The sequence below is a fragment of the Ambystoma mexicanum genome, chromosome 13 (genome assembly GCF_040938575.1).
Source record: "Ambystoma mexicanum isolate Mex_15411 chromosome 13, UKY_AmexF1_1, whole genome shotgun sequence".
Taxonomy (NCBI): domain Eukaryota; kingdom Metazoa; phylum Chordata; class Amphibia; order Caudata; family Ambystomatidae; genus Ambystoma; species Ambystoma mexicanum.
The window spans coordinates 34,359,681-34,384,968 of NC_090938.1; the positions used below are offsets into that span (position 1 = coordinate 34,359,681).

The 25,288-nt window shown below is 48.8% G+C and overlaps 1 protein-coding gene across 1 annotated transcript in view; it reads right to left on the reverse strand.

Annotated features, from left to right (window-relative positions):
- Positions 1-9,028: 9,028 nt before the first annotated feature.
- ETNK2 (ethanolamine kinase 2) overlaps positions 9,029-25,288 on the reverse strand; it is a 174,411-nt gene continuing 158,151 nt past the window's right edge. The window contains exon 8 of the mRNA XM_069633105.1: positions 9,029-11,843. Within this exon, the coding sequence (XP_069489206.1) occupies positions 11,771-11,843 (73 nt within the window). The 3' untranslated portion in view covers positions 9,029-11,770. The remainder of the gene's footprint in view (positions 11,844-25,288) is intronic.

Below are 25,288 nucleotides of genomic sequence, written 5' to 3' on the forward strand. Positions count from 1 at the left end.
AACTATTCTTCTTGGCGACCTCAAACGTGGCCTTAACGACCAAGCACACTTAAATGAACTCTCCATAGCCAGCTCCCTTAAAGGCCTCGGCTTCGCTCAACGCATCCTCAACCCTATGCAACGCCGAAGGCAGAATCCTTGATTGGCTTGTTGATCTGAACTGTAACATCACAATCACTTCTAATCAGCCCTGCCCTTAGACCCTTCACAACTTCATTTATTTTACTCTACCCGCTTCCAACCTCTCCTCCTCAGTAGCCCCCCGCTCTCTCCCACCCCCACAGCCACCCAGAGCACCAAAAACATCTCTAAAACATGCATCCTGCCATTGCTGGACAGGCTTGTGCTTTCTTCCACTCTCCTCAGTGACCCAGCCACCCTGGTAGACTGCTACAACCTTACACCGTACCAGGACATCAATACTGTAGGTCCACCCACCCAGCGTAAAGCCAAAGCGGTCCTGCACATTAACGCTTGGCTTTCACCTGATCTCAGAGCCCTCCGCCTACTCAAACGCCAAATGGAAACAAAAGCCAATAGATCCTAATAACGCTTGCTTCTCTCTAGCAGCAACAGACTACAAAAGGCCATTCTCCAAGCCCACTAACTGCACACACGTCAGCACCTTGTGCGCTAATATCCAAAATGTCTTACTACTCAAAATAGACATGCTCCAAAAAGAATAAGCAGCAAAAACAAATCCCTGAGCATTACTGCTCATGCCACCTTCCCTACTGAGTTCTTAGCCACCCTACAACCCCCCCACCCCCTTTTAGCTACAAACTTGTCTCTAAAACAGAGGTCACGCAGATCATCACAGGCCTCGTGCTACCAGGGTGACATATGCCCAGCAGCAGTCAAGGACTGTGCAGAACCACTGGCACTTTTCTTTGCCACCCTGGTCAACACCTCATTCTCCTCGAGCTCATTAATACAAGCCTAAAGGATGCATGGGCCCTTCCTTTATTAAATAACCTACTCTGGACCCCAACATCCCCACCAACTACTGTCCTATCACTACTGTGCACCTTTTTCTGAAAATCCTGGACCGTGCAGTTTACCTACAGAGCACCATCCGGAATCCAACAATCTCCTGGGCCTGCGTCAATCTGACTTCTGCCCTGACTATGGGACTGAAACCACTCTGCTGGATCTAAAGAATCAGTTGATGAGATTAAAGCCAGCCCTCCTCCTCCTCCTCCTGCTGCCAGATTTGTCGGCAGCCTTTGACCTTGTTGACCACCAAATCTTGTGCATACAATTAGCCTCAGCAGCCCATTTCTCTCCAAAATCCACTCCTGGATCTCGTTCTTCCTATCCGAGAGAACCATGAGAGTGTTTGCAGCCCCCCGCCCCGCCCCTGTCACCTGCAGCGTACTGCAAGGTTTGTGTGTTTCCCCAACCCTATAGAACATATTCACAAAACCTCTATTCGATCTGCTGGAAGATAAAGGAATATTGTACACTAACTACATGGATGACACGCAGATACTACCTTACTGGAAACTGTGCTACTGATGCCTACAACTTACACTTAGTCTACCACGCGGTCCAGGCGTGGATGGCATTGCACCTTCTCTGTCTCAATGATGAAACGACGGAAATCATACGGGTTGGCTTGCACACCACACTGAGTAAGCTCAACCAAGTGTACACATCTTTCATCATTGATGGCATCACCATCCAGGTTTCCTGCAAAGCTAAAACTGTCAGTGTCTACCTGGGTGCCACCCTGTCCCTCTCAAGGCGGGTTAATGGATTGCCTCCTTTGCAGCCCACAGCTCCACACTAATTAATGCGTGCAGACCCTTCTTAAGATCTGAAAGCTGCATCACCATTGCTAGAGCACTCATTGCCTCGCGATTAGACTACTGCAATGCCTCATTTGCAAGGATATCTGTGCACAACATCAATAAACTTCAAATTATTTAACACAACGCACTCAGAGCGGCACTCAACGTTAAGAAGCGTGAACACATCGCCGCTGCTAGAAGAAGCGCACGCTGGCTACATATCCGAGACGTATCACTTTCAAATCTCTAGCTATCGCGCACAAATGCCTTTCTAATTTGGCAGAGAGGTACCTTTCACAAAGAAAAGTACCAAGTACATTCTACCAGACTCCCCCGCTCCTCTTACTCCACATCCCTAGATTCAGGCAAATGAGATCTGGCGGTCATCGCCTCCAAGAACTGGAATGCCTTACCTTTGCCATTAAGAGCTGAATATCCTACTGGGTGTACTGAAAAGATCTCCACATGTTAGTCTTCTCCTCGAACCTGCCACCTCGTCTCCTCAAACCTGCCACTCTGAGGCAAGCAGAGGCCTCATGCACTATCTGTAGTGATTTATCTGCTACGGCTTCAAGCATATGTAAAGAGCGCCTTGCTTCATTCTGAACCCTATGCACTATGTTCCGTTTGTATTACTATATGCTATGATTACACGTAGTCGGCCCTATGTACCTCATGCAAGTATCCTTTGCCATGACCCTATATAACCAGTGCCTTGAGGCCTCCGGGTTTAGTGCGCTTAACAAATGCAAAAACAAATAAATAAACATATTGACAGGTACAGCCGTTAGTCATTTTCAGATCAACATTACAAATGGATTGATATTGCAAACTCTTGGAGGCATCATATTTATAGACACCTACCTCTATAGTGACTTACCTTTCACACTGGAAAACTGTAAAGGGAGCTGCTGGGTTTTCGGCATCACCCAGTCAGCAGGAGTTCCCTCCTGTACATAGTAGTTCACAGAGTGCTGCACATGTTACTTCCACAGCAGAAGCAAACTATTAGCTTTTTGCCCATTATATATGCCCCAACTGAAGGAAAACAAACAGTACGTGTAAAACAATGGTTTGACTCTTCTTTTTTGAATGTTTTGAGTACCAGAGTTCTGGGGTTTACCGGCGATCTTTGTGTAACTACATGGACCATGTTTGCAGTATTTCTCGTGTCTCTGCCGGAGCCACAGAACAATGAGTAGATTTTAATTTTATTTATTTATATCATAAGATCGAAGTCCAATTTATTTTTAAATCTATCCACAGCCAATACATCGACATCACTAATCATATTGTTATTTGCTAATCACGACCAGTGTACACCGGTGAATAGGTTGATCAGTTGGAATGGAGAGCTTTTTGTGGGGTCAATTGTGATGAATCCTTGGATGTCGGCCTTTCTCCCATGTGGGAGAACCCTTCTCATGTAGCTAGGTGGGTGCAGCCACGGTCCAATAACCCCCCGGGGCGGTACACAGTGGGAGTATCACATAGGGATAGAACACCCTCATGGGATAGGGGATGATACCCTAGGAGAGACGCAGTACACTTCTGTCACAATCCCATTCCCCTCAGACTCTTACCCTTTCCTTGGTTCAAGACTCCTCGGCACTTCTATGTATGCAAACAAAGTAGACGTTAGACCTCCTTTCAAGTCTATTGAGATGAAGAAGAGCAGTCATTACATCCAGAAAAATAGTGCTGCGACGAAGAAGATGCACAGAGGGCGGAAGCGCACCCCGCGGAACCACAGTGAGCAGACCAGCCTATACAATTTGGTCAAACCCGACAAAGGAATAAAACGTAAGGAATGACTCCAAACGAAAACCAAGCCTCCTTGGAGGAGCCACGAGGAAGAGGACCGTGTTTGCTGCTCCTGGGAATCAAGCCGAGACGGCCTGGGGAGGTCGAGAGCTCAGGAGCCGGTCCCAAGACATTGGCGATCCCGAGGTGTAGGAAGCTAAACAACTTCCTGAAGGAAGGCTGCTACTACAGAGCCGACGCAGTCCAAGCAGAGCATTCTCGAGCAGTATGAGTTAAACAGCTGAAGGAGGAATCTGGGAGAAAGCGGACTCCCATGCGAGCGAAACCCACAGGTACGCGAAGGAGCAGGGAACTGCTAGGAAGCCGAAGAAGTAGTGGCAAGCAAGAAGGGGGAAGGAATACCCTGAACCTAGGGTCTGGGACCCTGATGAGTGGAAGAAGTTGTGGCAAGCAGAAAGGGGGATGAAATACCCCAAACCTAGTGTCTGGGACCCTGAAAGTGAAAGCGAAGAAGCTGTTACATATTTGGTTGTATGTGGTAGTGCTTGACAGGAGAGTAAACCAAGCCTACCCAGAAGGAGGAAGACAGAAGGGGATACCACAGTGACTCATCTTCATAGTCGCAGGACCTGGGACAAAGGTCAACCAGGGTGACTGTGCAATAGGTAGTACGTGTTAGGAGAGTTCACCAAGTCTACCTAGATGAAGAACTGTTAAAGCCAGGCGAGTCTGGCGCTCGCATTCATACAAAGAGGGACAGATGTAAGTACTCTTCTTAGTCACAGTACCGAGGTGAAGAGTGAACTCGGTTGGATGTGAGGAACCTGGGCAAAGGAGACAACCCCTGGGATTGTGAACATTGTGAGAACTCAAGAGAAGGGAGACATTCTCTTGACCCCTGCGGAACTTTGTTTGCTTCTGCACCTTTTCATTAAGTTGTTAGTGTGAGGGCGATAGTTAGGGTTTTGACACGACAGTGGACAATTCTTTATTTCACATCCTGACAAACCCATTTAAGATTTATGTTGAGGCAGGGAAACCCCTCTTAGCGTTGGGGCTAGTGAGGCCTTTCTCCCGCTCCATTTTTTACTTTTCTGTAGCAACTTAAGTGCCACTTGTGTGCCGATCTCTCACTGCTGCACCCTCACACAATACACAATCATCACCTAGGTTCCGCTGCTGTGTGATCATGTCCACTCCAGCCATCTTGGAGAAACGCTAGCTACGATGCGATCTTGCATTCTCAGTGAATCAATAACCTGCCATTTTAAAAACATCAGTTCTTGTTATGTAATGATGTAGCAAAGTGAATTGTCCTAAAATGAATCGCTTTGCAAATAGTCGTCCCATCTGTATTCTCTTATCCATTTCAATATTTTTGGGAAACTGGCTGTTTGCTCTGGCGCCACCAATGATTTTGTGAATATGGCTTTCAGGCCGGCTTTAACAAGGGGGGTCCTGGGAGTCTCTCTGCCAGACATTAGTCCTGGTTACGAGAGACTTACCCAGAGTCTTTAGCTCACTATCTTTTCACAGAGAAGAAATATCCCAAACATATCAGTCTTTGTCCTGCCCTGGGGCAGTCCAGCACCGAAATGCGAGGCAATTCTCCTCTGAACAAGAGTACCAACAGAAACCCCAGACACGTGTTTCGGTCTGGTTGGACCTCATCAGTAGGGTGGATCTGTGCCTCTCCAAGAATAGTGAGCAAGGGGTCCACGTCTGGATTCCCCTAGTAACTTAGGGTGAGACCCAAAGTTACTTAAATATGCAGATTTAACAAGGGGGGTCCTGGGAGTCTCTCTGCCAGACATTAGTCCTGGTTACGAGAGACCTACCCAGAGTCTTTAGCTCACTATCTTTTCACAGAGAAGAAATATCCCAAACATGTCAGTCTTTGTCCTGCCCTGGGGCAGTCCAGCACCGAAATGCGAGGCAATTCTCCTCTGAACAAGAGTACCAACAGAAACCCCAGCCACGTGTTTCGGTCTGGTTGGACCTCATCAGTAGGGTGGATCTGTGCCTCTCTAAGAATAGTGAGCAAGGGGTCCACGTCTGGATTCCCCTAGTAACTTAGGGTGAGACCCAAAGTTACTTAAATATGCAGATTTAACAAGGGGGGTCCTGGGAGTCTCTCTGCCAGACATTAGTCCTGGTTACGAGAGACTTACCCAGAGTCTTTAGCTCACTATCTTTTCACAGAGAAGAAATATCCCAAACATATCAGTCTTTGTCCTGCCCTGGGGCAGTCCAGCACCGAAATGCGAGGCAATTCTCCTCTGAACAAGAGTACCAACAGAAACCCCAGACACGTGTTTCGGTCTGGTTGGACCTCATCAGTAGGGTGGATCTGTGCCTCTCTAAGAATAGTGAGCAAGGGGTCCACGTCTGGATTCCCCTAGTAACTTAGGGTGAGACCCAAAGTTACTTAAATATGCAGATTTAACAAGGGGGGTCCTGGGAGTCTCTCTGCCAGACATTAGTCCTGGTTACGAGAGACTTACCCAGAGTCTTTAGCTCACTATCTTTTCACAGAGAAGAAATATCCCAAACATATCAGTCTTTGTCCTGCCCTGGGGCAGTCCAGCACCGAAATGCGAGGCAATTCTCCTCTGAACAAGAGTACCAACAGAAACCCCAGCCACGTGTTTCGGTCTGGTTGGACCTCATCAGTAGGGTGGATCTGTGCCTCTCTAAGAATAGTGAGCAAGGGGTCCACGTCTGGATTCCCCTAGTAACTTAGGGTGAGACCCAAAGTTACTTAAATATGCAGATTTAACAAGGGGGGTCCTGGGAGTCTCTCTGCCAGACATTAGTCCTGGTTACGAGAGACTTACCCAGAGTCTTTAGCTCACTATCTTTTCACAGAGAAGAAATATCCCAAACATATCAGTCTTTGTCCTGCCCTGGGGCAGTCCAGCACCGAAATGCGAGGCAATTCTCCTCTGAACAAGAGTACCAACAGAAACCCCAGACACGTGTTTCGGTCTGGTTGGACCTCATCAGTAGGGTGGATCTGTGCCTCTCTAAGAATAGTGAGCAAGGGGTCCACGTCTGGATTCCCCTAGTAACTTAGGGTGAGACCCAAAGTTACTTAAATATGCAGATTTAACAAGGGGGGTCCTGGGAGTCTCTCTGCCAGACATTAGTCCTGGTTACGAGAGACTTACCCAGAGTCTTTAGCTCACTATCTTTTCACAGAGAAGAAATATCCCAAACATATCAGTCTTTGTCCTGCCCTGGGGCAGTCCAGCACCGAAATGCGAGGCAATTCTCCTCTGAACAAGAGTACCAACAGAAACCCCAGACACGTGTTTCGGTCTGGTTGGACCTCATCAGTAGGGTGGATCTGTGCCTCTCTAAGAATAGTGAGCAAGGGGTCCACGTCTGGATTCCCCTAGTAACCTAGGGTGAGACCCAAAGTTACTTAAATATGCAGATTTAACAAGGGGGGTCCTGGGAGTCTCTCTGCCAGACATTAGTCCTGGTTACGAGAGACTTACCCAGAGTCTTTAGCTCACTATCTTTTCACAGAGAAGAAATATCCCAAACATATCAGTCTTTGTCCTGCCCTGGGGCAGTCCAGCACCGAAATGCTAGGCAATTCTCCTCTGAACAAGAGTACCAACAGAAACCCCAGACACGTGTTTCGGTCTGGTTGGACCTCATCAGTAGGGTGGATCTGTGCCTCTCTAAGAATAGTGAGCAAGGGGTCCACGTCTGGATTCCCCTAGTAACTTAGGGTGAGACCCAAAGTTACTTAAATATGCAGATTTAACAAGGGGGGTCCTGGGAGTCTCTCTGCCAGACATTAGTCCTGGTTACGAGAGACTTACCCAGAGTCTTTAGCTCACTATCTTTTCACAGAGAAGAAATATCCCAAACATATCAGTCTTTGTCCTGCCCTGGGGCAGTCCAGCACCGAAATGCGAGGCAATTCTCCTCTGAACAAGAGTACCAACAGAAACCCCAGACACGTGTTTCGGTCTGGTTGGACCTCATCAGTAGGGTGGATCTGTGCCTCTCTAAGAATAGTGAGCAAGGGGTCCACGTCTGGATTCCCCTAGTAACTTAGGGTGAGACCCAAAGTTACTTAAATTGTCTCATTTCCTTAGGCAGTGATGCACACTGATGCATAGTGTGCAGCGAGTAGTCTTGCTGAGATTTCTTATTCCTCTTTGAAGTGCAATATAAGCCTCTAGCAATGCCTGGTTGCTTGGAAAGGGTCTCCTAATCGTTGTACCTACATCGATGGACAGAGAAAACGTGCAGGGATCCCCATTGCAACCATGGATTCTTCCAGAGACCGATGATGAAAGGTGGACATGCGCTCTTCCCTTCGATGAGTTGTCGGCCATTCAAGCCTCAGTTGCTAGCTTCTCATTCATAATGATTAGCTTAATTTGGCTTTATTTCAGAAAGTTTATTTATGCTAAGTGAATTTCTAAAGTGCAATAATTAACCCCAAAGGTCAACATGGCACTGAAGCTGCAACCTATCCATGACACCAACAAGATATTAACAAGAGAAGAGATACATTTTGAGCTCTTGTTGGAAGCTCAGAAGATCAGGTGATAGATGGAGCTGGCTGGAAAGAATTCCAAACACATACAGCCTGTGCCGAGATGGATCTACCACTCCATCGCTTGTTCAGAATTGGGGTAGTTGAAGCAGCTGTGCATTGGAGGATCACATCATTGGTAGGTCTAGAGGGGATACATGTATTCCTTAAAAAAATATTTGTAAAGGTGAATTGTTTTGTGAAGCCAGAGAGAGGGCTTTGAATTGAACCTCTCCTTGACCAGTAACCAGTGACGTGAGCGTAGCGCCAGTGTGATGTTGACAGCTTCGAGGAGCAATGGAGGGCTGTTTGCATAGAGTAGACTTGGTAGTACAATATTTAGCAAGCGGGTGCTGCCTTGGGATGATTTGCCGTTGTTTATAAGAGTAGAGGGCAAGGGAATTATAGGGGCAGTATCAGATGAGGACAGCAGCTATTTGGAGTTTAATGGTGGGATCTTATGAACAGGGGCCTCTTGAGGCCTCATCTGATTTGTGTCCACTAGGGGCTAGTCTCCTTTTGATGAGGATACTATTCCATAGTCTAGGGGCAGAGTCTGAGACGTGCTTGTCTCGCAGCTGTTTTCTTTTTTATTGCAATTCCATAGTTGTACTCTGTTGAGCTTGGCTTCTGCAGTTGTCATATTGCCATATGACCTCCAGAAATTGTGAGATTGCCTGCAGATCTGTTGGTGGTGTTGTCGTAGCAACTGTACAACTATGTAGCTCTTGAATGGTTTTCAAGCTTATATTTGTAGCCAGTTTCCTGAGATCAACAGTGTTGTGATGTGACAGAATTGTCATTGACAAGGCAGGGTGCTGCATTGATGGTCCGAGGCAAGGCACAGAGGACTGAGGTGTGCTGAAGAGGAAGGCAATTCCTTCATCTTGGCGAGACACGAGGGCCTGGATGATTTCTTGTAAGTTTCTTTAATTGTATTCCATTGGTTGATTAATATATTTGCAATATTTCTATCACGTCAAGTATGCCCTAAGTAAGATTTAAATTGTTTTTAAAAATTGCTAATATTTCATTTACATTTCATTGTTCACAAAACTCCATTCTTATTAAGTTAATACAGCTGATCCATATACACATCTGAATAAATTACATGCCTGTTGCCAACGGCATTCTTACATGAGCAAGTTGTACATTTGGTACAAGACTTAAGCCTAACTTTCATCATGTCCATCTTCACATTGAACAAACTTTCATTACACAAGAAATTGCTTTCCGCTGAGAGTAATTCAGACAATACTTGATCCGGTATTGGAAACTGCACACATTCACAGATCTTCCCACAGGTAATCTCCGCTCTCTCCATTAGAAATCTGGCTAAGGGTACGGAATCTAAAGGAGCACCAAGTCCAGAGTAATCAAGACAGGAAGTTCTGTTGTATATCTCACTGGTATTGCCAGATCATGAATTTGTAAAATATGATTATTTCTGATCTTTCACACAAGTTCTCTTTTCACTAATCCTGGGATTCTGTCACTTACGTATGCTTTCAAAACATACCTTCGGATAAAGAGTGCAAAAGCGGGAGCTCACACTAGCTTCTTGTATCGGCAATCACCCAGCGAGAGCTGGTCATATCGATATATATAAAAGTGCACAAGAAATCTACGTTTGTCAGAGATTCAGGTACATCCCTATTTTTCATTAAATATAATAAGAGAGTTACTGACGACACATTGTGCTTTTGAGTTAATTCCAACAGGTTCCGAATGAAGGGATCCTTTCTTAACCCAATTCATACATTGGTGCACCGTAAAAATACAGTGAATGCATTTCTATTTGCTCAATGTACTGCCCATGATCGACATCTGACTCATATATTGCACATTCCAAAAAGGACAAAAGTTAGCTTGTTAATCACAGTGCATCATTTTTTCACAGTTTAAAAAAACACATTTGGAAACGTGATGAAGATGCATGTTCACGCTAATTCCGAAAGTCCAGCACTGGTGTAATGTTGCCTGGATGTTGCCTGGATGTTGCCTGGATGTTGCCTGGATGTATCTCTATTGCACCAGGTTTCTTGGAGTCAAAAGTAGCTCCGGATTGTAGCCTCTGTTACGGTAACACCGCTTTGCTAAGCTAGGAGTCGGATAGCCCTCTGTTATTTCAATATCTGCAGCTATACAGGAATGCTAACTTTTTATAAACTGATGAACACAGAAGGTATTTACTAACTGACTGATACAAGCAAATCTTTTGCCTGGAATTTTTCACTGCTGTTGATCGTTTTAAGCTTCAGGCTAGAGAGATGCGAAGGATTCAACATGCAGTACAAGATCCTGTAATGCCAAGGCCCCCCAACCCTATTCAAAATGATGCATGAACCCCAAACTGATTATAGCCCCTTCCCGTATAGCCCCTTCCCGTCTTTCAAGGTGAGCTTTCGTAACTTAGTAAGGTCTACCCCTAGTTGCTTTCCTGTCAAATACAGGGCTCGCAAAATCTACTAGCCCACTAGCATTGGCGAGTAGTTTTTATGAAGGGTGAGTACCATTTGCACGATACTCGACCTTGCTGGCGAGTATGGGGATATTAGAAACGTATTTTTAATTTGCTGCAAACACACTTTGTTTGCAGTAGATGGCAAATACAAGTTTCACTATGCATTCTTGACGGCGTTGCTTAAGGTTTTGTTTTTAACCAAATGCACAATAAAATAAATTACAAAATGGACAGCATTGCACTAAATATGAAGAGTGCTTATGGTGACACGCACCATTTTACAAAAAGCAGCTGTAAATATTTTGTCACCAGTCACCTTGGGGCAAGTGCATTTCTCTTAGGTCAAGCATGTAAACTAAGAACTCGTCCTGCAGGTCTAGTGGGATTTTAAAGATTTTGTAAGGCCTGAAATACTATTTCACTGCGCTAAAATGATGCATCCAACTACATGTGTACAGACACGCAGGCATGTACCCGCATCTATAATTGTGTTCATGTGACCTGATGAGAAGCCTGAGGGAGGAACCTATGGGACGTCCTTGTTGGTACCATTCCATTGGATCCAATTGTCTTAGGACCAAGACAGTTCTGCCCAGAGTCTTTTCCAATCAGCAAACATGTGGTTTATGTGAGGAAGGAGAGTGGCGTCCTAGAACACACATGCAGAAGTGGGGCGAAAAGTTCCTGGGACATTTTCCTTCTCTTTTAATGTAGGTCCAAGGGATGTAGACATCACCCATGCATAGAATAGACGTCTGTTAAACGGAAGGGGGAGGAGTGGGTGCCTGACCCCACCACCCCCCAGTTTGGGATAAAGGAAGTCTTGAGTGGGTGAGACCCCTGGTGTGTTGGCTTTTCCATGCTCTGTGGGGAGGCGAATAGCAGGAAGCCCCTCCAGTGCAACACAGAAGAAGCTCTTGGATGCGAGGGATAGAGACTCCCCCTACCCACTGTATAGAGACTCCTCCTCCCCACTGTAGGAGAGTGAAGGAGGTGAATCAATATAGGAGAGGTATCCATTTGGAGTTCTGGGATGAGAGCGATGGGATACAGATATCGCCATGCAGTCTAGGTGCCCTTGTGGCCATCGGGGAAGCGGCTCCTCATTGGTAGAACGGGCTGTAGACGAGCACCCTAAAGGTGCAGTGTTCAGGCCTTCACTTCTGCCCAGTGGTCCTGGCGGTGCAGTCACTCGGGCATCTCCAGTGAAGTCACCATCGGCTTCATCTTGATATACTGCTTAAATCTTAATTCTGCATACCTGCAACAAGACAATGAAAAGGTCAGTTAGAAGACGATTCGCGCAGAAGAGAAAGCAAAGAACACATGCCCAAGCAGGCTCAATCATCGTTGCCTTAAGACCTGGACTCTACTAGGACTTTAGGACACAGGCTCTGTGATCAATGTACGGTCTCCCTCTACATTGCTTTGGGGTTGAGGCGCCTTCATGGCACTCTCAAGGGTTTAAAGGCAGGCTCTAGCATGCCTTTCTGGACTGAGCTCTACCATTGCTTTGTGGCCTACGTTGTGACCAATCATCAGTACCACTCACGCTTTATTAAAGTTGGGTGGTGGAAGGATGGACGCCTCAGAGCCATGGGACCGTCTCCATGACCATATTACCATTCCATTATTTTCCTATTCTGGGAAGTACCCAGGACCTCTGGTAAGTGCTGACAGAAGGGTCCTTCTTCCTTTTTTAGTCCCCATCTTGAGTGGCAAGGATGCCCCTCTCCATCTGGCTGCCATGATTACTTATTGAACAGGACTGGTCTCTCCTGTGGGGGTTTATGAACAACGGCTTTTTTGCCTGGAGTTCATCTCCTAAACATTTATGGTCCCAGGCCAATAATGACTGTCCCGCATCATCCAGGTGTGTGCAGCCCCTGAATCCAAGTCCCTCTCAAACTAAGATATTCCTGTGCACACACCCCAAGCCTGTGTAGACTCTACGTGTTATTGATGACATTGGGCCTCATTACAACCTGCCAGTCCGCGACTGTGCAAAATCCGTGACGGCGGTAAAAACGTTTCCGTGTCCGCAAGGTTGCGGAAAAACCGCCCGATTACACACTGTCGGTGGCGCACACCACACGGACTCGGAAACGTTGTTACCGCCATCACGGAAAACCCCACGGAAATGGAAATAACGCAGCCACAAGTGGCGCAAAACCCGTTTCCGCCTCCGCCGCCACGGACACGGAACCGGAAATACCATGATCGCCAAAACAGGAAACGGAGAGGCGGCCATCATATAAAAGCACAATCCATTGCCATCCAGAGCCAGCACAAGCACACAATCCTAACTCTGAGAAGGCAAAAGGGACCACCAGCATGTCTGCCAGGATTCCTGCTCAGAGGCAGCGCAAACAGCGCTTCAGCGAGGCGGAGCTAACCGTCTTGGTGGAGCACATTGTGGACAATGCAGAGATGCTGTTCAGCGCCGACCAACGGCGTGCCACACAGCAGCGGAGGAAGGAGGTGTGGGCCGAAGTTGCCCAAACATGAATGCCACATGTAAATATGCAGTTGTGAGTACTGGGCCAAAGGACCCATGAACAACCCCCCCCCCCCGGCAGTGCATGTGTGGGCCAAAGGACCCATTAACAACCCCCCCCCCAGGCAGTGTATGTGTGGGCCAAAGGACCCATCATGATCCGTATGGCAACCAATATCACAGAATGCATACACCAGCAATCAGATGCATGTGACTAACACTATTCAATGTACAATCTTAATGACGCATGTGATGCACCCATCTGCCACCACAACACTAATTGCATGCCCTTTGTGTCCCCACAGCCGTTTCAAGTGACAGTGATACTGCACAACAGGCCAGCCAATCTGCACCGGCAAGTACACAAGCCACCGCCACCACACAGGAGGATGCTGCCGGCAGTTCTGCATCTCTGGCCACATTACCAGCCACTACAGATGTGCCGCCCACCACCACCACCACCACCACCGACGTCCCCACCGTCTCCACACTGCGTGAGTCTAGACAGGTGCCACGGGAACCTATCATGGCCACCCAACACCGAGGGCAGCAGCACTGCAGAGGGGGCGGCCTGCAGTGATAACAGTGCCCCGCAAGAGCACTCGGAAACGGGGCCACAGGGGGAGATGCCCACATTTGAAGACCTGGGCTCCTTCCATGAGCTGGGGTTCAGCCCCACATCACTGGGGAGTCCCATGAGGTCGCCCACCCCATCCATGGCCGAACTGAATGCCCGCATGCAGTGGATGGAGGACCAGCAGGCTACCCTCACCCAGCTGGTGGAGTGGCAGCTAGAGGAATCCAGGCTGCAGAGGGATAGCTACAGCGCCTCAGTGCGTCACCTGTCGAGGTCCATCGTACGCTTTGCGAGCACTATAGTGACCCTTGCACGCCATGTGCGGGAGGGCAACGACCACACCTCCAGGCTTGTAGAGGCCATGTTGGTTGGCCAACAGGCAAATCTGGCACGGATGCCCTCAATTCCTGATTCTGCGCAATCAAACACAACCACCCCATCCAGCTCCACTACTGCCAGTCCAAGGAGGCGCTCGAGTAGGCTAACGGGTACCTCGGGCAAGGTTGCACAGGCACAGAAGCGCACACGGAAGTGATGGCATGTGTGTGGGGCAGTGCAGGACACATGTGGACTACAAGGGTGTGAGAGGGGTGGGCACGTTTGGGTGGTGCGGTAGGTAGTTTTGGGGGTTTGAACAATGGGTCCTGGGTGGGGGTGGGCACGTTTGGGTGGTGGGTGGCCCCGGGTGTACAGCTTCCCTAAGCAATGCACCTCCTTCCCTATTGTTATTACATCAATACATCACCATTTCGAATCAAGACATACATGTGTGGACATTGATCATTTATTTTGCAGTGCAACTATTAATTCATTGTCGTCACCATGTTCGTGCATTTCTGTGAATGTGCTGTGACTCAAAAGTAAATGCGAATCAGGGCATCCCGTGCTCTCTGGCCATCATGTGGACCCCCAGGGGGAGGCGGTGCCATCCCATCCCATCCCCATCCCCATCTCCATCCCCATCCCCATCCCCATCTTCCTCATCTGCGTCTGGTGGCATTGGGATGTTCCTGCGCAGGCATATATTGTGCAGCATGGCACATACGAGCGTGATTTTACCCGTCTTCACTGGGCTGTACAGCAGTGATCCGCCAGATCTGCTCAGACAGCGGAAACCGGCCTTCAGCAGTCCAAATGTCCTCTCAATCATTCCACGTGTGCGGATATGTGCCCTATTGTATGCCTCTTCATGCCTGTTCCTTGGTCTCCGTACAGCTGTCATCATCCATGGCGTGAGTGCATATCCCGCATCACCTACATGGGATGTAGATGGGGGAACATGTCAGTGTTTGTGGCATCATGTCCTCATCTGCTGCTGTGCATTCTTGTGTCATCATTCATTCATGCATATGGACCATGCAGTGTATGGAGGTATGTTTTGGGCATCACAATGTATGTCGCTAACTGGATATGGGCCTACAAATTAACTTGCATGTTTACTGTGCCCTGCGGGTGACATTTGATTGTGTGCATGCCACGGTGCAGTGCTGTCCACACATGGCAGAGTGACTCCACTGTACGGAAGTAGTAAATACACGTCGTCTCATTTACACGCCTCTCGTGCCTTTTGAGGCAGTGTTCCGACTGAGGGTGGGTGTCTGCAGTGGCACAAGGTTCATGGGACAGTGACGGGATTGGCTGTGCCAGCGTGTGCACGGGCACATTGTGGTGCCCTGTCATGTCTTCCTTCATGATGTTTGGCATCCGCTGTGTATTTGGTAGATGGAAGGGGGGTGATGCATGTGCGATCACAGCGGCACACTCACAATGCTCATTGGGCTGGACACACACACACCACTTCGACAGGGTTGTAGCATCGTCAGCTGTACTCACCCAATAGCCATGGGCTTTGTCCGGCATAGCGTTCCATGTACCGTGGCAACGTGGAATTCCGCAGTACCATTGAGTCATGTGATGAGCCTGGGAAACGTGCGCAGCAGTGTGTAATCAGTTGCATGGCATCACAAACCATCTGGACATTCAAAGAGTGATGCTGTTTCCTATTGCGGAACACCGCCTCAATTGCACGTGGTACTGTCAGCTCAACGTGGGTGCAGTCAACTGCGCCTATGCAATTTGGCATGCCTGCTATGGCATGGAAGGCCAACTTGGTGGCAATGACCTCGGGGAGGGTGCGGGGTAGGGCTATGTGTTCCGACACATGGCGCAACAGGGCATCCAGTACCTGTACCAGGATTTTTGAGAAACAGGGTTGTGATATGCTGTGCAGCTCACCAACCGTGTGTTGATAGGTGCCAGTGCCAAGGAAATGCAGTACTGAGACAACCTTCAGGAGGGGGGGGGGATGGCGGTGGGGGTGTCAGTTTGGCTGCTGATGTTGTCCTCAATCATGGCGGTGATATGCAGGATTGTTGCACGGTCCAGCCGGTAAAGTGTGTGGATCTGTCCTGGGGTGAGGTTCCAGGGTGAGGCCCTGATGCGTGGTATTGGTGGCTGGCGGCGGGGTCGGGCTGGCTGGGCAATGGGGTTTGCCATAGCTGCAGGGTTGGCTGGTTGCCGCCTGCGCCTCCTCCGCCTACGCCGCCTCCTCTGTGCCATTACTGCCGCCATGTGCAGTGCTGCCTGTTGGTTGAGTAGGCCCAGTCCCAGTGCTACTAGACCTGCTGCCTGCATGGTTCTGTCTTGTGTTGGGCTGGGTGTGGCCCTTTTGTGGGCTCCCAGTGGCCTGCTAGGTCCAGCTGGGCTGATTTGGTGCACCTGTGCCCTGATTCAGTTCAGCAGGCAGTGTATAACGCCATGTTCGCGGTGGCGGCGGTTCCGCCACCGTGATCACGGTATTTACGCCATTTTTTTGCCAGTATTTCCGTGTCTGCGCTAGTTGTGATGCTCACAGTGTTTCGTGTTGACGGTAACGGAGGTGTTTCCGTGCATACGGACTTAACGGGACCCCTATTTCCGCGGTGGCGGTTGAGGGTGGTGCTATTACCGGGGCCGCGGGTTATGATTGGGCGGACATGGAAACGGTGCCGGTATGGTTTTACCGGCAGTGTTAATTCCGGACTGGAGTACTTGGAGGCCCACCGTGAGCATCACAACTAGCGCGTACACAGAAATACTGGCAAAAAAATGGCGTAAATACCGTGATCACGGTGGCGGAACCGCCGCCACCGCGAACATGGCGTTATACACTGCCTGCTGAACTGAATCAGGGCACAGGTGCACCAAATCAGCCCAGCTGGACCTAGCAGGCCACTGGGAGCCCACAAAAGGGCCACACCCAGCCCAACACAACACAGAACCATGCAGGCAGCAGGTCTAGTAGCACTGGGACTGGGCCTACTCAACCAACAGGCAGCACTGCACATGGCGGCAGTAATGGCGCAGAGGAGGAGGCGTAGACGGAGGAGGCGCAGGCGGCAACCAGCCAACCCTGCAGCTATGGCAAACCGCATTGCCCAGCCAGCCCGACCCCGCCGCTAGCCACCAATACCACGCATCAGGGCCTCACCCTGGAACCTCACCCCAGGACAGATCCACACACTATACCGGCTGGACCGTGCAACAATCCTGCACATCACCGCCATGATTGAGGACACATCAGCAGCCAAATTGACACCCCCACCGCCACCCCTCCCCCCCCCCCTCCTGAAGGTTGTCTCAGTACTGCATTTCCTTGGCACTGGCCCCTATCAACACACGGTTGGTGAGCTGCACGGCATATCACAACCCTGTTTCTCAAAAATCCTGGTACAGGTACTGGATGCCCTGTTGCGCCATGTGTCGGAATACATAGCCCTACCCCGCACCCTCCCTGAGGTCATTGGCACCACGTTGGCCTTCCATGCCATAGCAGGCATGCCAAATTGCATAGGCGCAGTTGACTGCACCCACGTTGAGCTGACAGTACCACGTGCAATTGAGGCGGTGTTCCGCAATAGGAAACAGCATCACTCTTTGAATGTCCAGATGGTTTGTGATGCCATGCAACTGATTACACACTGCTGCGCACGTTTCCCAGGCTCATCACATGACTCAATGGTACTGCGGAATTCCACGTTGCCACGGTACATGGAACGCTATGCCGGACAAAGCACATGGCTATTGGGTGAGTACAGCTGACGATGCTACAACCCTGTCGAAGTGGTGTGTGTGTGTCCAGCCCAATGAGCATTGTGAGTGTGCTGCTGTGATCGCACATGCATCACCCCCCTTCCATCTACCTAATACACAGCGGATGCCAAACATCATGAAGGAAGACATGACAGGGCACCACAATGTGCCCGTGCACACGCTGGCACAGCCAATCCCGTCACTGTCCCATGAACCTTGTGCCACTGCAGACAACCACCCTCAGTCGAAACACTGCCTCAAAAGGCACGAGAGGCGTGTAAATGAGACGACGTGTATTTACTACTTCCGTACCGTGGAGTCACTCTGCCATGTGTGGACAGCACTGCACCGTGACATGCACACAATCAAATGTCACCCGCAGGGCACAGTAAACATGCAAGTTAATTTGTAGGCCCATATCCAGTTAGCGACATACATCGTGATGCCCAAAACATACCTCCATGCACTGCATGGTACATATGCATGAATGAATGATGACACAAGAATGCACAGCAGCAGATGAGGACATGATGCCACAAACACTGACATGTTCCCCCATCTACATCCCATGTAGGGGATGCGGGATATGCACTCACGCCATGGATGATGACACCTGTACGGAGACCAAGGAACAGGCATGAAGAAGCATACAATAGGGCATATATCCGCACACGTGGAATGATTGAGAGGACATTTGGACTGCTGAAGGCCCGTTTCCGCTGTCTGAGCAGATCTGGCGGATCACTGCTGTACAGCCCAGTGAAGACGGGTAAAATCACGCTCATATGTGCCATGCTGCACAATATATGCCTGCGCAGGAACATCCCAAAGCCACCAGACGCAGATGAGGAAGATGGGGATGGGGATGGAGATGGGGATGGGATGGCACCGCCTCCCCCTGGGGGTCCACATGATGGCCAGAGAGCACGGGATGCCCTGATTCGCATTTACTTTTGAGTCACAGCACATTCACAGAAATGCACGAACATGGTGACGACAATGAATTAATAGTTGCACTGCAAAATAAATGATCAATGTCCACACATGTATGTCTTGATTCGAAATGGTGATGTATTGATGTAATAACAACAGGGAAGGAGGTGCATTGCTTAGGGAAGCTGTACACCCGGGGCCACCCACCACCCAAACGTGCCCACCCAGGACCCATTGTTCAAACCCCCAAAACTACCTACCCCACCACCCAAACGTGCCCACCCCTCTCACACCCTTGTAGTCCACATGTGTCCTGCACTGCCCCACACACATGCCATCACTTCCGTGTGCGCTTCTGTGCCTGTGCAACCTTGCCCGAGGCACCCGTTAGCCTACTCGAGCGCCTCCTTGGACTGGCAGTAGTGGAGCTGGATGGGGTGGTTGTGTTTGATTGCGCAGAATCAGGAATTGAGGGCATCCGTGCCAGATTTGCCTGTTAGCCAACCAACATGGCCTCTACAAGCCTGGAGGTGTGGTCGTTGCCCTCCCGCACATGGCGTGCAAGGGTCACTATAGTGCTCGCAAAGCGTCCGATGGACCTCGACAGGCGACGCACTGAGGTGCTGTAGCTCTCCCTCTGCAGCCTGGATTCCTCTAGCTGCCTCTCCACCAGCTGGGTGAGGGTAGCCTGCTGGTCCTCCATCCGCTGCATGCGGGCATTCAGTTCGGCCATGGATGGGGTGGGCGACCTCATGGGACTCCCCAATGATGTGGGGCTGAACCCCAGCTCATGGAAGGAGCCCAGGTCTTCAAATGTGGGCATCTCCCCCTGTGGCCCCGTTTCCGAGTGCTCTTGCGGGGCACTGTTATCACTGCAGGCCGCCCCCTCTGCAGTGCTGCTGCCCTCGGTGTTGTGTTGGGTGGCCATGATAGGTTCCCGTGGCACCTGTCTAGACTCAGGCAGTGTGGAGACGGTGGGGACGTCGGTGGTGGTGGTGGGCGGCACATCTGTAGTGGCTGGTAATGTGGCCAGAGATGCAGAACTGCCGGCAGCATCCTCCTGTGTGGTGGCGGTGGCTTGTGTACTTGCCGGTGCAGATTGGCTGGCCTGTTGTGCAGTATCACTGTCACTTGAAACGGCGGTGGGGACACAAAGGGCATGCAATTAGTGTTGTTGTGGTGGCAGATGGGTGCATCACATGCGTCATTAAAATTGTACATTGAATAGTGTTAGTCACATGCATCTGATTGCTGGTGTATGCATTCTGTGATATTGGTTGCCATACGGATCATGATGGGTCCTTTGGCCCACACATGCACTGCCTGCGGGGGGGATTGTTAATGGGTCCTTTGGCCCACACATGCACTGCCTGGGGGGGGGTTGTTCATGGGTCCTTTGGCCCAGTACTCACAACTGCATATTTACATGTGGCATTCATGTTTGGGCACTTACCGGCATCTGCAGGTGGGCTCACTCCTGCCTCAGCCTCCCCGATCCCATGGATTCCCTCTAGGTGGAGGACGCTGCTGCAACGCTCCTCCCATGCTTGCAGCCTCAGTGGGGAAGGGGGTCCTCCGCCTGTCCCACTGCTGCGTTGGTGGTGCGTGGAAATGAGGTTGCGTACCCTCAGCCTCAGGTCGTCCCACCGCTTGTGGCAGTCCTTCAGGCGCCTCACTGCCACGCCCACAGCGGTGCACTTGCGTGCAGCTTCTGCCCACACCTCCTTCCTCCGCTGCTGTGTGGCACGCCGTTGGTCGGCGCTGAACAGCATCTCTGCATTGTCCACAATGTGCTCCACCAAGACGGTTAGCTCCGCCTCGCTGAAGCGCTGTTTGCGCTGCCTCTGAGCAGGAATCCTGGCAGACATGCTGGTGGTCCCTTTTGCCTTCTCAGAGTTAGGATTGTGCTTGTGCTGGCTCTGGATGGCAATGGATTGTGCTTTTATACGACGGCCGCCTCTCTGTTTCCTGTTTTGGCGATCATGGTATTTCCGGTTCCATGTCCGTGGCGGCGGAGGCGGAAACGGGTTTTGCGCCACTTGTGGCTGCGTTATTTCCATTTCCGTGGGGTTTTCCGTGACGGCGGTAACAACGTTTCCGAGTCTGTGTGGTGCGCGCGACCGACAGCGTGTAATCGGGCGGTTTTTCCACAACCTTGCGGACACGGAAACGTTTTTACCGCCGTCACGGATTTTGCACGGTCACGGACTGGCAGGTTGTAATGAGGCCCGGTGTTTCGTGTTGACAGTAAAGGAGGTGTTTCCGTGCAGACGGACTTAACGGGACCCCTATTTCCGCGGTGGCGGTTGAGGGTGGTGCTATTACCGGGGCCGCGGGTCATGATCGGGCGGACATGGAAACGGTGCCGGTATGGTTTTACCGGCAGTGTTAATTCCGGACCGGAGTACTTGTAATGAGGCCCATTGTGTCTAATTTATATGTGTATTTTTTTTAGGTTTGTAAAAGCACTGCCTCAGACTGGTTGCTTTGGGGAGGTGAATTGGGGGGGGGCATGAGGCAGGTGTAAAAGTAGACTACGTTGATAGTTTAAGAGGAAATTAGTGGATAGATGTTCCACAGTTAGACTTAAACATGTACAATATCTACAGTATAAAGAAAACAAATTAAATATAATCTCAAAAAGAAGAATCAGACTTTCACATGATAATATCTTAATGAAGTGAAAAGAACAATTTCAGGTGTTATAAGCCACAGTATTTACAATACGTTATTTAAGGAATAGCCTTTGGGTGTTGCGAGTATGGGAGTTTCTCAGTTTTAATGCGCTCTTTGATATTTTCTCATGCTTTCCACTGGAACCTTTTATTAGGGCTAATGTTGATAGTTTTGCATTCTTTGTTTTTACTTTCTGGCCTTATTTCTGATTACATTACTTTTAATGCAAACATTTATTTTGTACATCTGTATTTTTATCTCTTCCTTTTTCCTGTGGGGGTATTTTTCCAGCAATGTTTTAACAAAGAAACGAGTTACTACAGTGTAGGTTGAAGGACATTAAAGGACGTAGGCAGCAGTTTGAAATGTTGTTGGAACTATGGTTTCAGGCCGTCCGATAGCAGCGATCTTGAATCTTTTAACGTTAAGTTCTTCTTTAGGTTCAGCCTGAAGACCAGTCCAAAGTAAAGGACCTTGAGTAGATAAGAGTCTTGCGCCAACCCTTGCCTTTTTGGTAAAATATTCTTGATGTCTATGGCCATCGAGGGCCAGAGAGGGTCTGCGAGTAGGTGGTGTTAGATTTCTTGGGAGAATGCTCCGGAAAGGATGAGGTGCGGCTGCTGCCTGTGCATTGTCCTCAGATAGGCTGGATGGAGTTACAGGTATGGACTCTGATCAGGCACATAAAGATCTTGCTCCAGATTATCCCTGGGTGTACCTTTTTTTTAAAGCCTCTCAATGTTGTTTCACGTCTAGTGGATGCATCAGAGAAAAGCAACCATGTAAAGATTGCTGAGCACCTTTAACTAGACGCAGGTCTGACAGATCTAAGAGAAGGTACTTGTGGATCTTTGTCCAGATGCTCCCCCAACTGGGGCGATCTTATATATGATCCCTGACCTCATTGTGACAAGATCCACCGGTAGGCATGACAAGATCTCCCAACAACTGTGACACTATGCTGGTAACGGCTGCGATTGAACACACAGCACAGAGTCAACAGACCTTGGATGCTAGGATCAGTGCCGAGCAGGAGAGGTGATGAGGTAGTCGGACTTGAAGCAGAGGTGGCAAAACAGAAAGGGGTCAGTGTGGAAGCACGTGTCTCCTAATTCCTGCAGTCACTCCTCGATCGAGTGACCTGCGTTATGCAGTTCCACCGACTCGGCCCTCACACCTGCGCCCCATTAAGACTCTGCAAATCTCCCTGAACTTTAGCCCCCTGTATGATGCAACAATAGTTGTTATAACATGATTTTAATGGCTGCCACTGCTGCCATATTTGATTTCACTGCTTTCATCACTCTAGCCCACAGTGGTCATGGCTGTTTGTGGGAATTTGCAGAGGTTTCAGCTGTTGCCGGTACAGCATGCATGCTTCCCCCACTCCTGAATGTTAACAGTATCCGACCCTTGAATGGCACGCTACAGGCCAACAGTCCAGCTAGACCAACATATGGCTCTGCCCGAGGGCGATCAATTGAAGACTACCGTCCAGAGACCCTTTCTCAGCCTGATTGAAACTTAAGGTATTCAAGGCTTGAGTGATCCAATCGACGCTAAAAGCTTACTTCATTGGCAAGTCATGACCAGGTCCTAATGAATGCATGGAAATTATTCAGTGTCTTAGAAGGAGGATAACAATGAAATGTAAAAGTCTTAATGCATGATACATTAAACACACTTACTAATATGCCATCTAATATGGAGATGTAGCCAAATTTAGTTTTTCAAAATGTGCAGTATTGCTGCTTTATTTGGTGACCGTTGACCCAGTAGCTCTAAAAACAAGCAGCCATGGTGTGTGTGTATGATTGTGTAGTAAAAAGTGTAAAAATGATAAAAGCAGCCTTTTACAAATACCTGCGTTTACTGTGTTTATGAACACAATGCCAAGTCTAGATTCAAAAAGACTATTCGCCCTATTGACATTAACATAAGCGCTTCAATATATGGGCTTTGAATGAAGGTCTGTAATGCTTTTCCAATGGAGATGACATTTGAGGAGGCACACACAGTTGTAATCCCTCCCATTGCCTGCCCCTATCCAATGTAATCCCTATAGCTAATCCCAACCATTCCTGCCCATCTTGGAACTCTTTGACTTTGTGTGAGCTCTTCCATGGAGGTAGCCATCTTGGATGACTGTCTCTAAAAAAGCTCTCTGAAAAGAAGCAGGCCATCTTTGAATGGTGTATATATACCATGCATCTTCCAAATACAATGTTAAATTATTTCAAATTGTTAAAGTAATTTGCATTTTGGGAGCTTGTTTTGATTCACAACAAAATGAGGCCTAATTTTGGTAAGCTGCCACTATGGTGACTTGTTTTGTTCCGAGGGCAATACAGGAAGCTACATTGAGGCAGGTGATCCAAACATGCTTTTACAGCTTTTGGACAAGACTACCTGTAAATGCATACTATTTCTGCCCTTTCGGCATGTCTTTTGGCCACCCCCAGCTTGTCCGATGGAGGAGTCGGCGTCTCAAGGGAGAAGTAGCGAGCTTTGCTGGCTTCGATTGAGGCAGGCCTTGTGTACAGCTCATGTGCACCACATATCCTACAGCGAAGTGCTCGCCCAGAGACACAGCGCTGAAATAGTCTTATTTTTTTTAGGTCAACTGGTTCAAAGGCCATATTCTGGCTCTCTAGAGAGGGTTGTCAAACAGCCTATTTAATGGTGTTGCCAGGAGTGAAGTGCATTACAATGAAGAGGGACGCACAGTACATATCACATTAGATGCAAGAACATTCACTAAAAACTCTGGCATGCCCCTCTGAGAGGCTTTGTTCTCTATTATGACCACACAGAACGTGTTTCCGTGCAGGTTCCCGGCAGCTCAAAGCACTAGCAAAATCAATGCCAACAATAAAATTCCAGTAGCCACAAACCGCAACCTTGTTAAGAAGATTTATGTACACATTAGATGCCAACAATAAAAAATGCAACGCATTTCATGGTCAATAGAGTATAGTAAACATATAACAGTGAGTAGAGCACGTCTTCTCTTTCAATGGTACTTCTTCTGTGTCTACTATGAAGAATGCTTTGTGGATCTTCTCTCCTGTTTAACAGTGAGTAATTAATTGTCGTCTTACGTTTGGTGTGTAGTTCTGCTACAGATTAGTAAAACAAGCATGGTCATTCTAGACTTTGGTGTATTTCGACAATAGTTCTACAAACAAAAAAATACTGCAGAAATACACCAAATTCGTAAATGGCCCCACTTTTTTAGTTTGGGCTATTGGGTGTCGCTTGCGACATGTATAAGCCGCAACTATATTGCATTAGAGTACAGATGGGGAGGAATGGCAAGAGAGGGACACGCAACCTGTAAGGTGGTGTTTGGTTATTTACCTACCCATCGATTGCCCATGGGCATGCTAATCCCTATGGCCATTGCCACCCAGTTCCTGCCCCTGCCCGACAAAACACCTCCACATGGGAACTCTTTGAACTTGCTTTTTTCAAGCCATACCATCACACTTTATACTGGAAGTGCCTGCCAGGGTTTTTAAAGCAGTCTTCTGAGTGTTGGTGACTTAATTGGAGTTGTAAACCAGATACTGGTGTAATAAAAACATGTCTTAACCAGGTCTGCCTTCAGCCACTCGATTTATAAGCACTATACGTGTCCTTCACTGAAGTCCTGTTTAAAACAACCATTGGTAGTGACTAGTGTATATGTATTAGACATTTGCCAGATACTGCTATTAGATGCCCAGGTACTCGCACCATTTTTCATCTGTTACCACCAATGGTCAGTTAATACCCCTATGGCTGTGCCTGGCAAGTGCCTTTCCCATGCCTACACAAACGCCCTAACAGTTGGCCTTTCCAATGCTTGTTTCTATTGTGTTTGTTTTTTGTCTTTTGTCCTGTTCCTTGTCAGCGCTTTGAGGCCCCGTGTGTGTGGTGCTATACAAATATTGGAACAAATAAATAAACT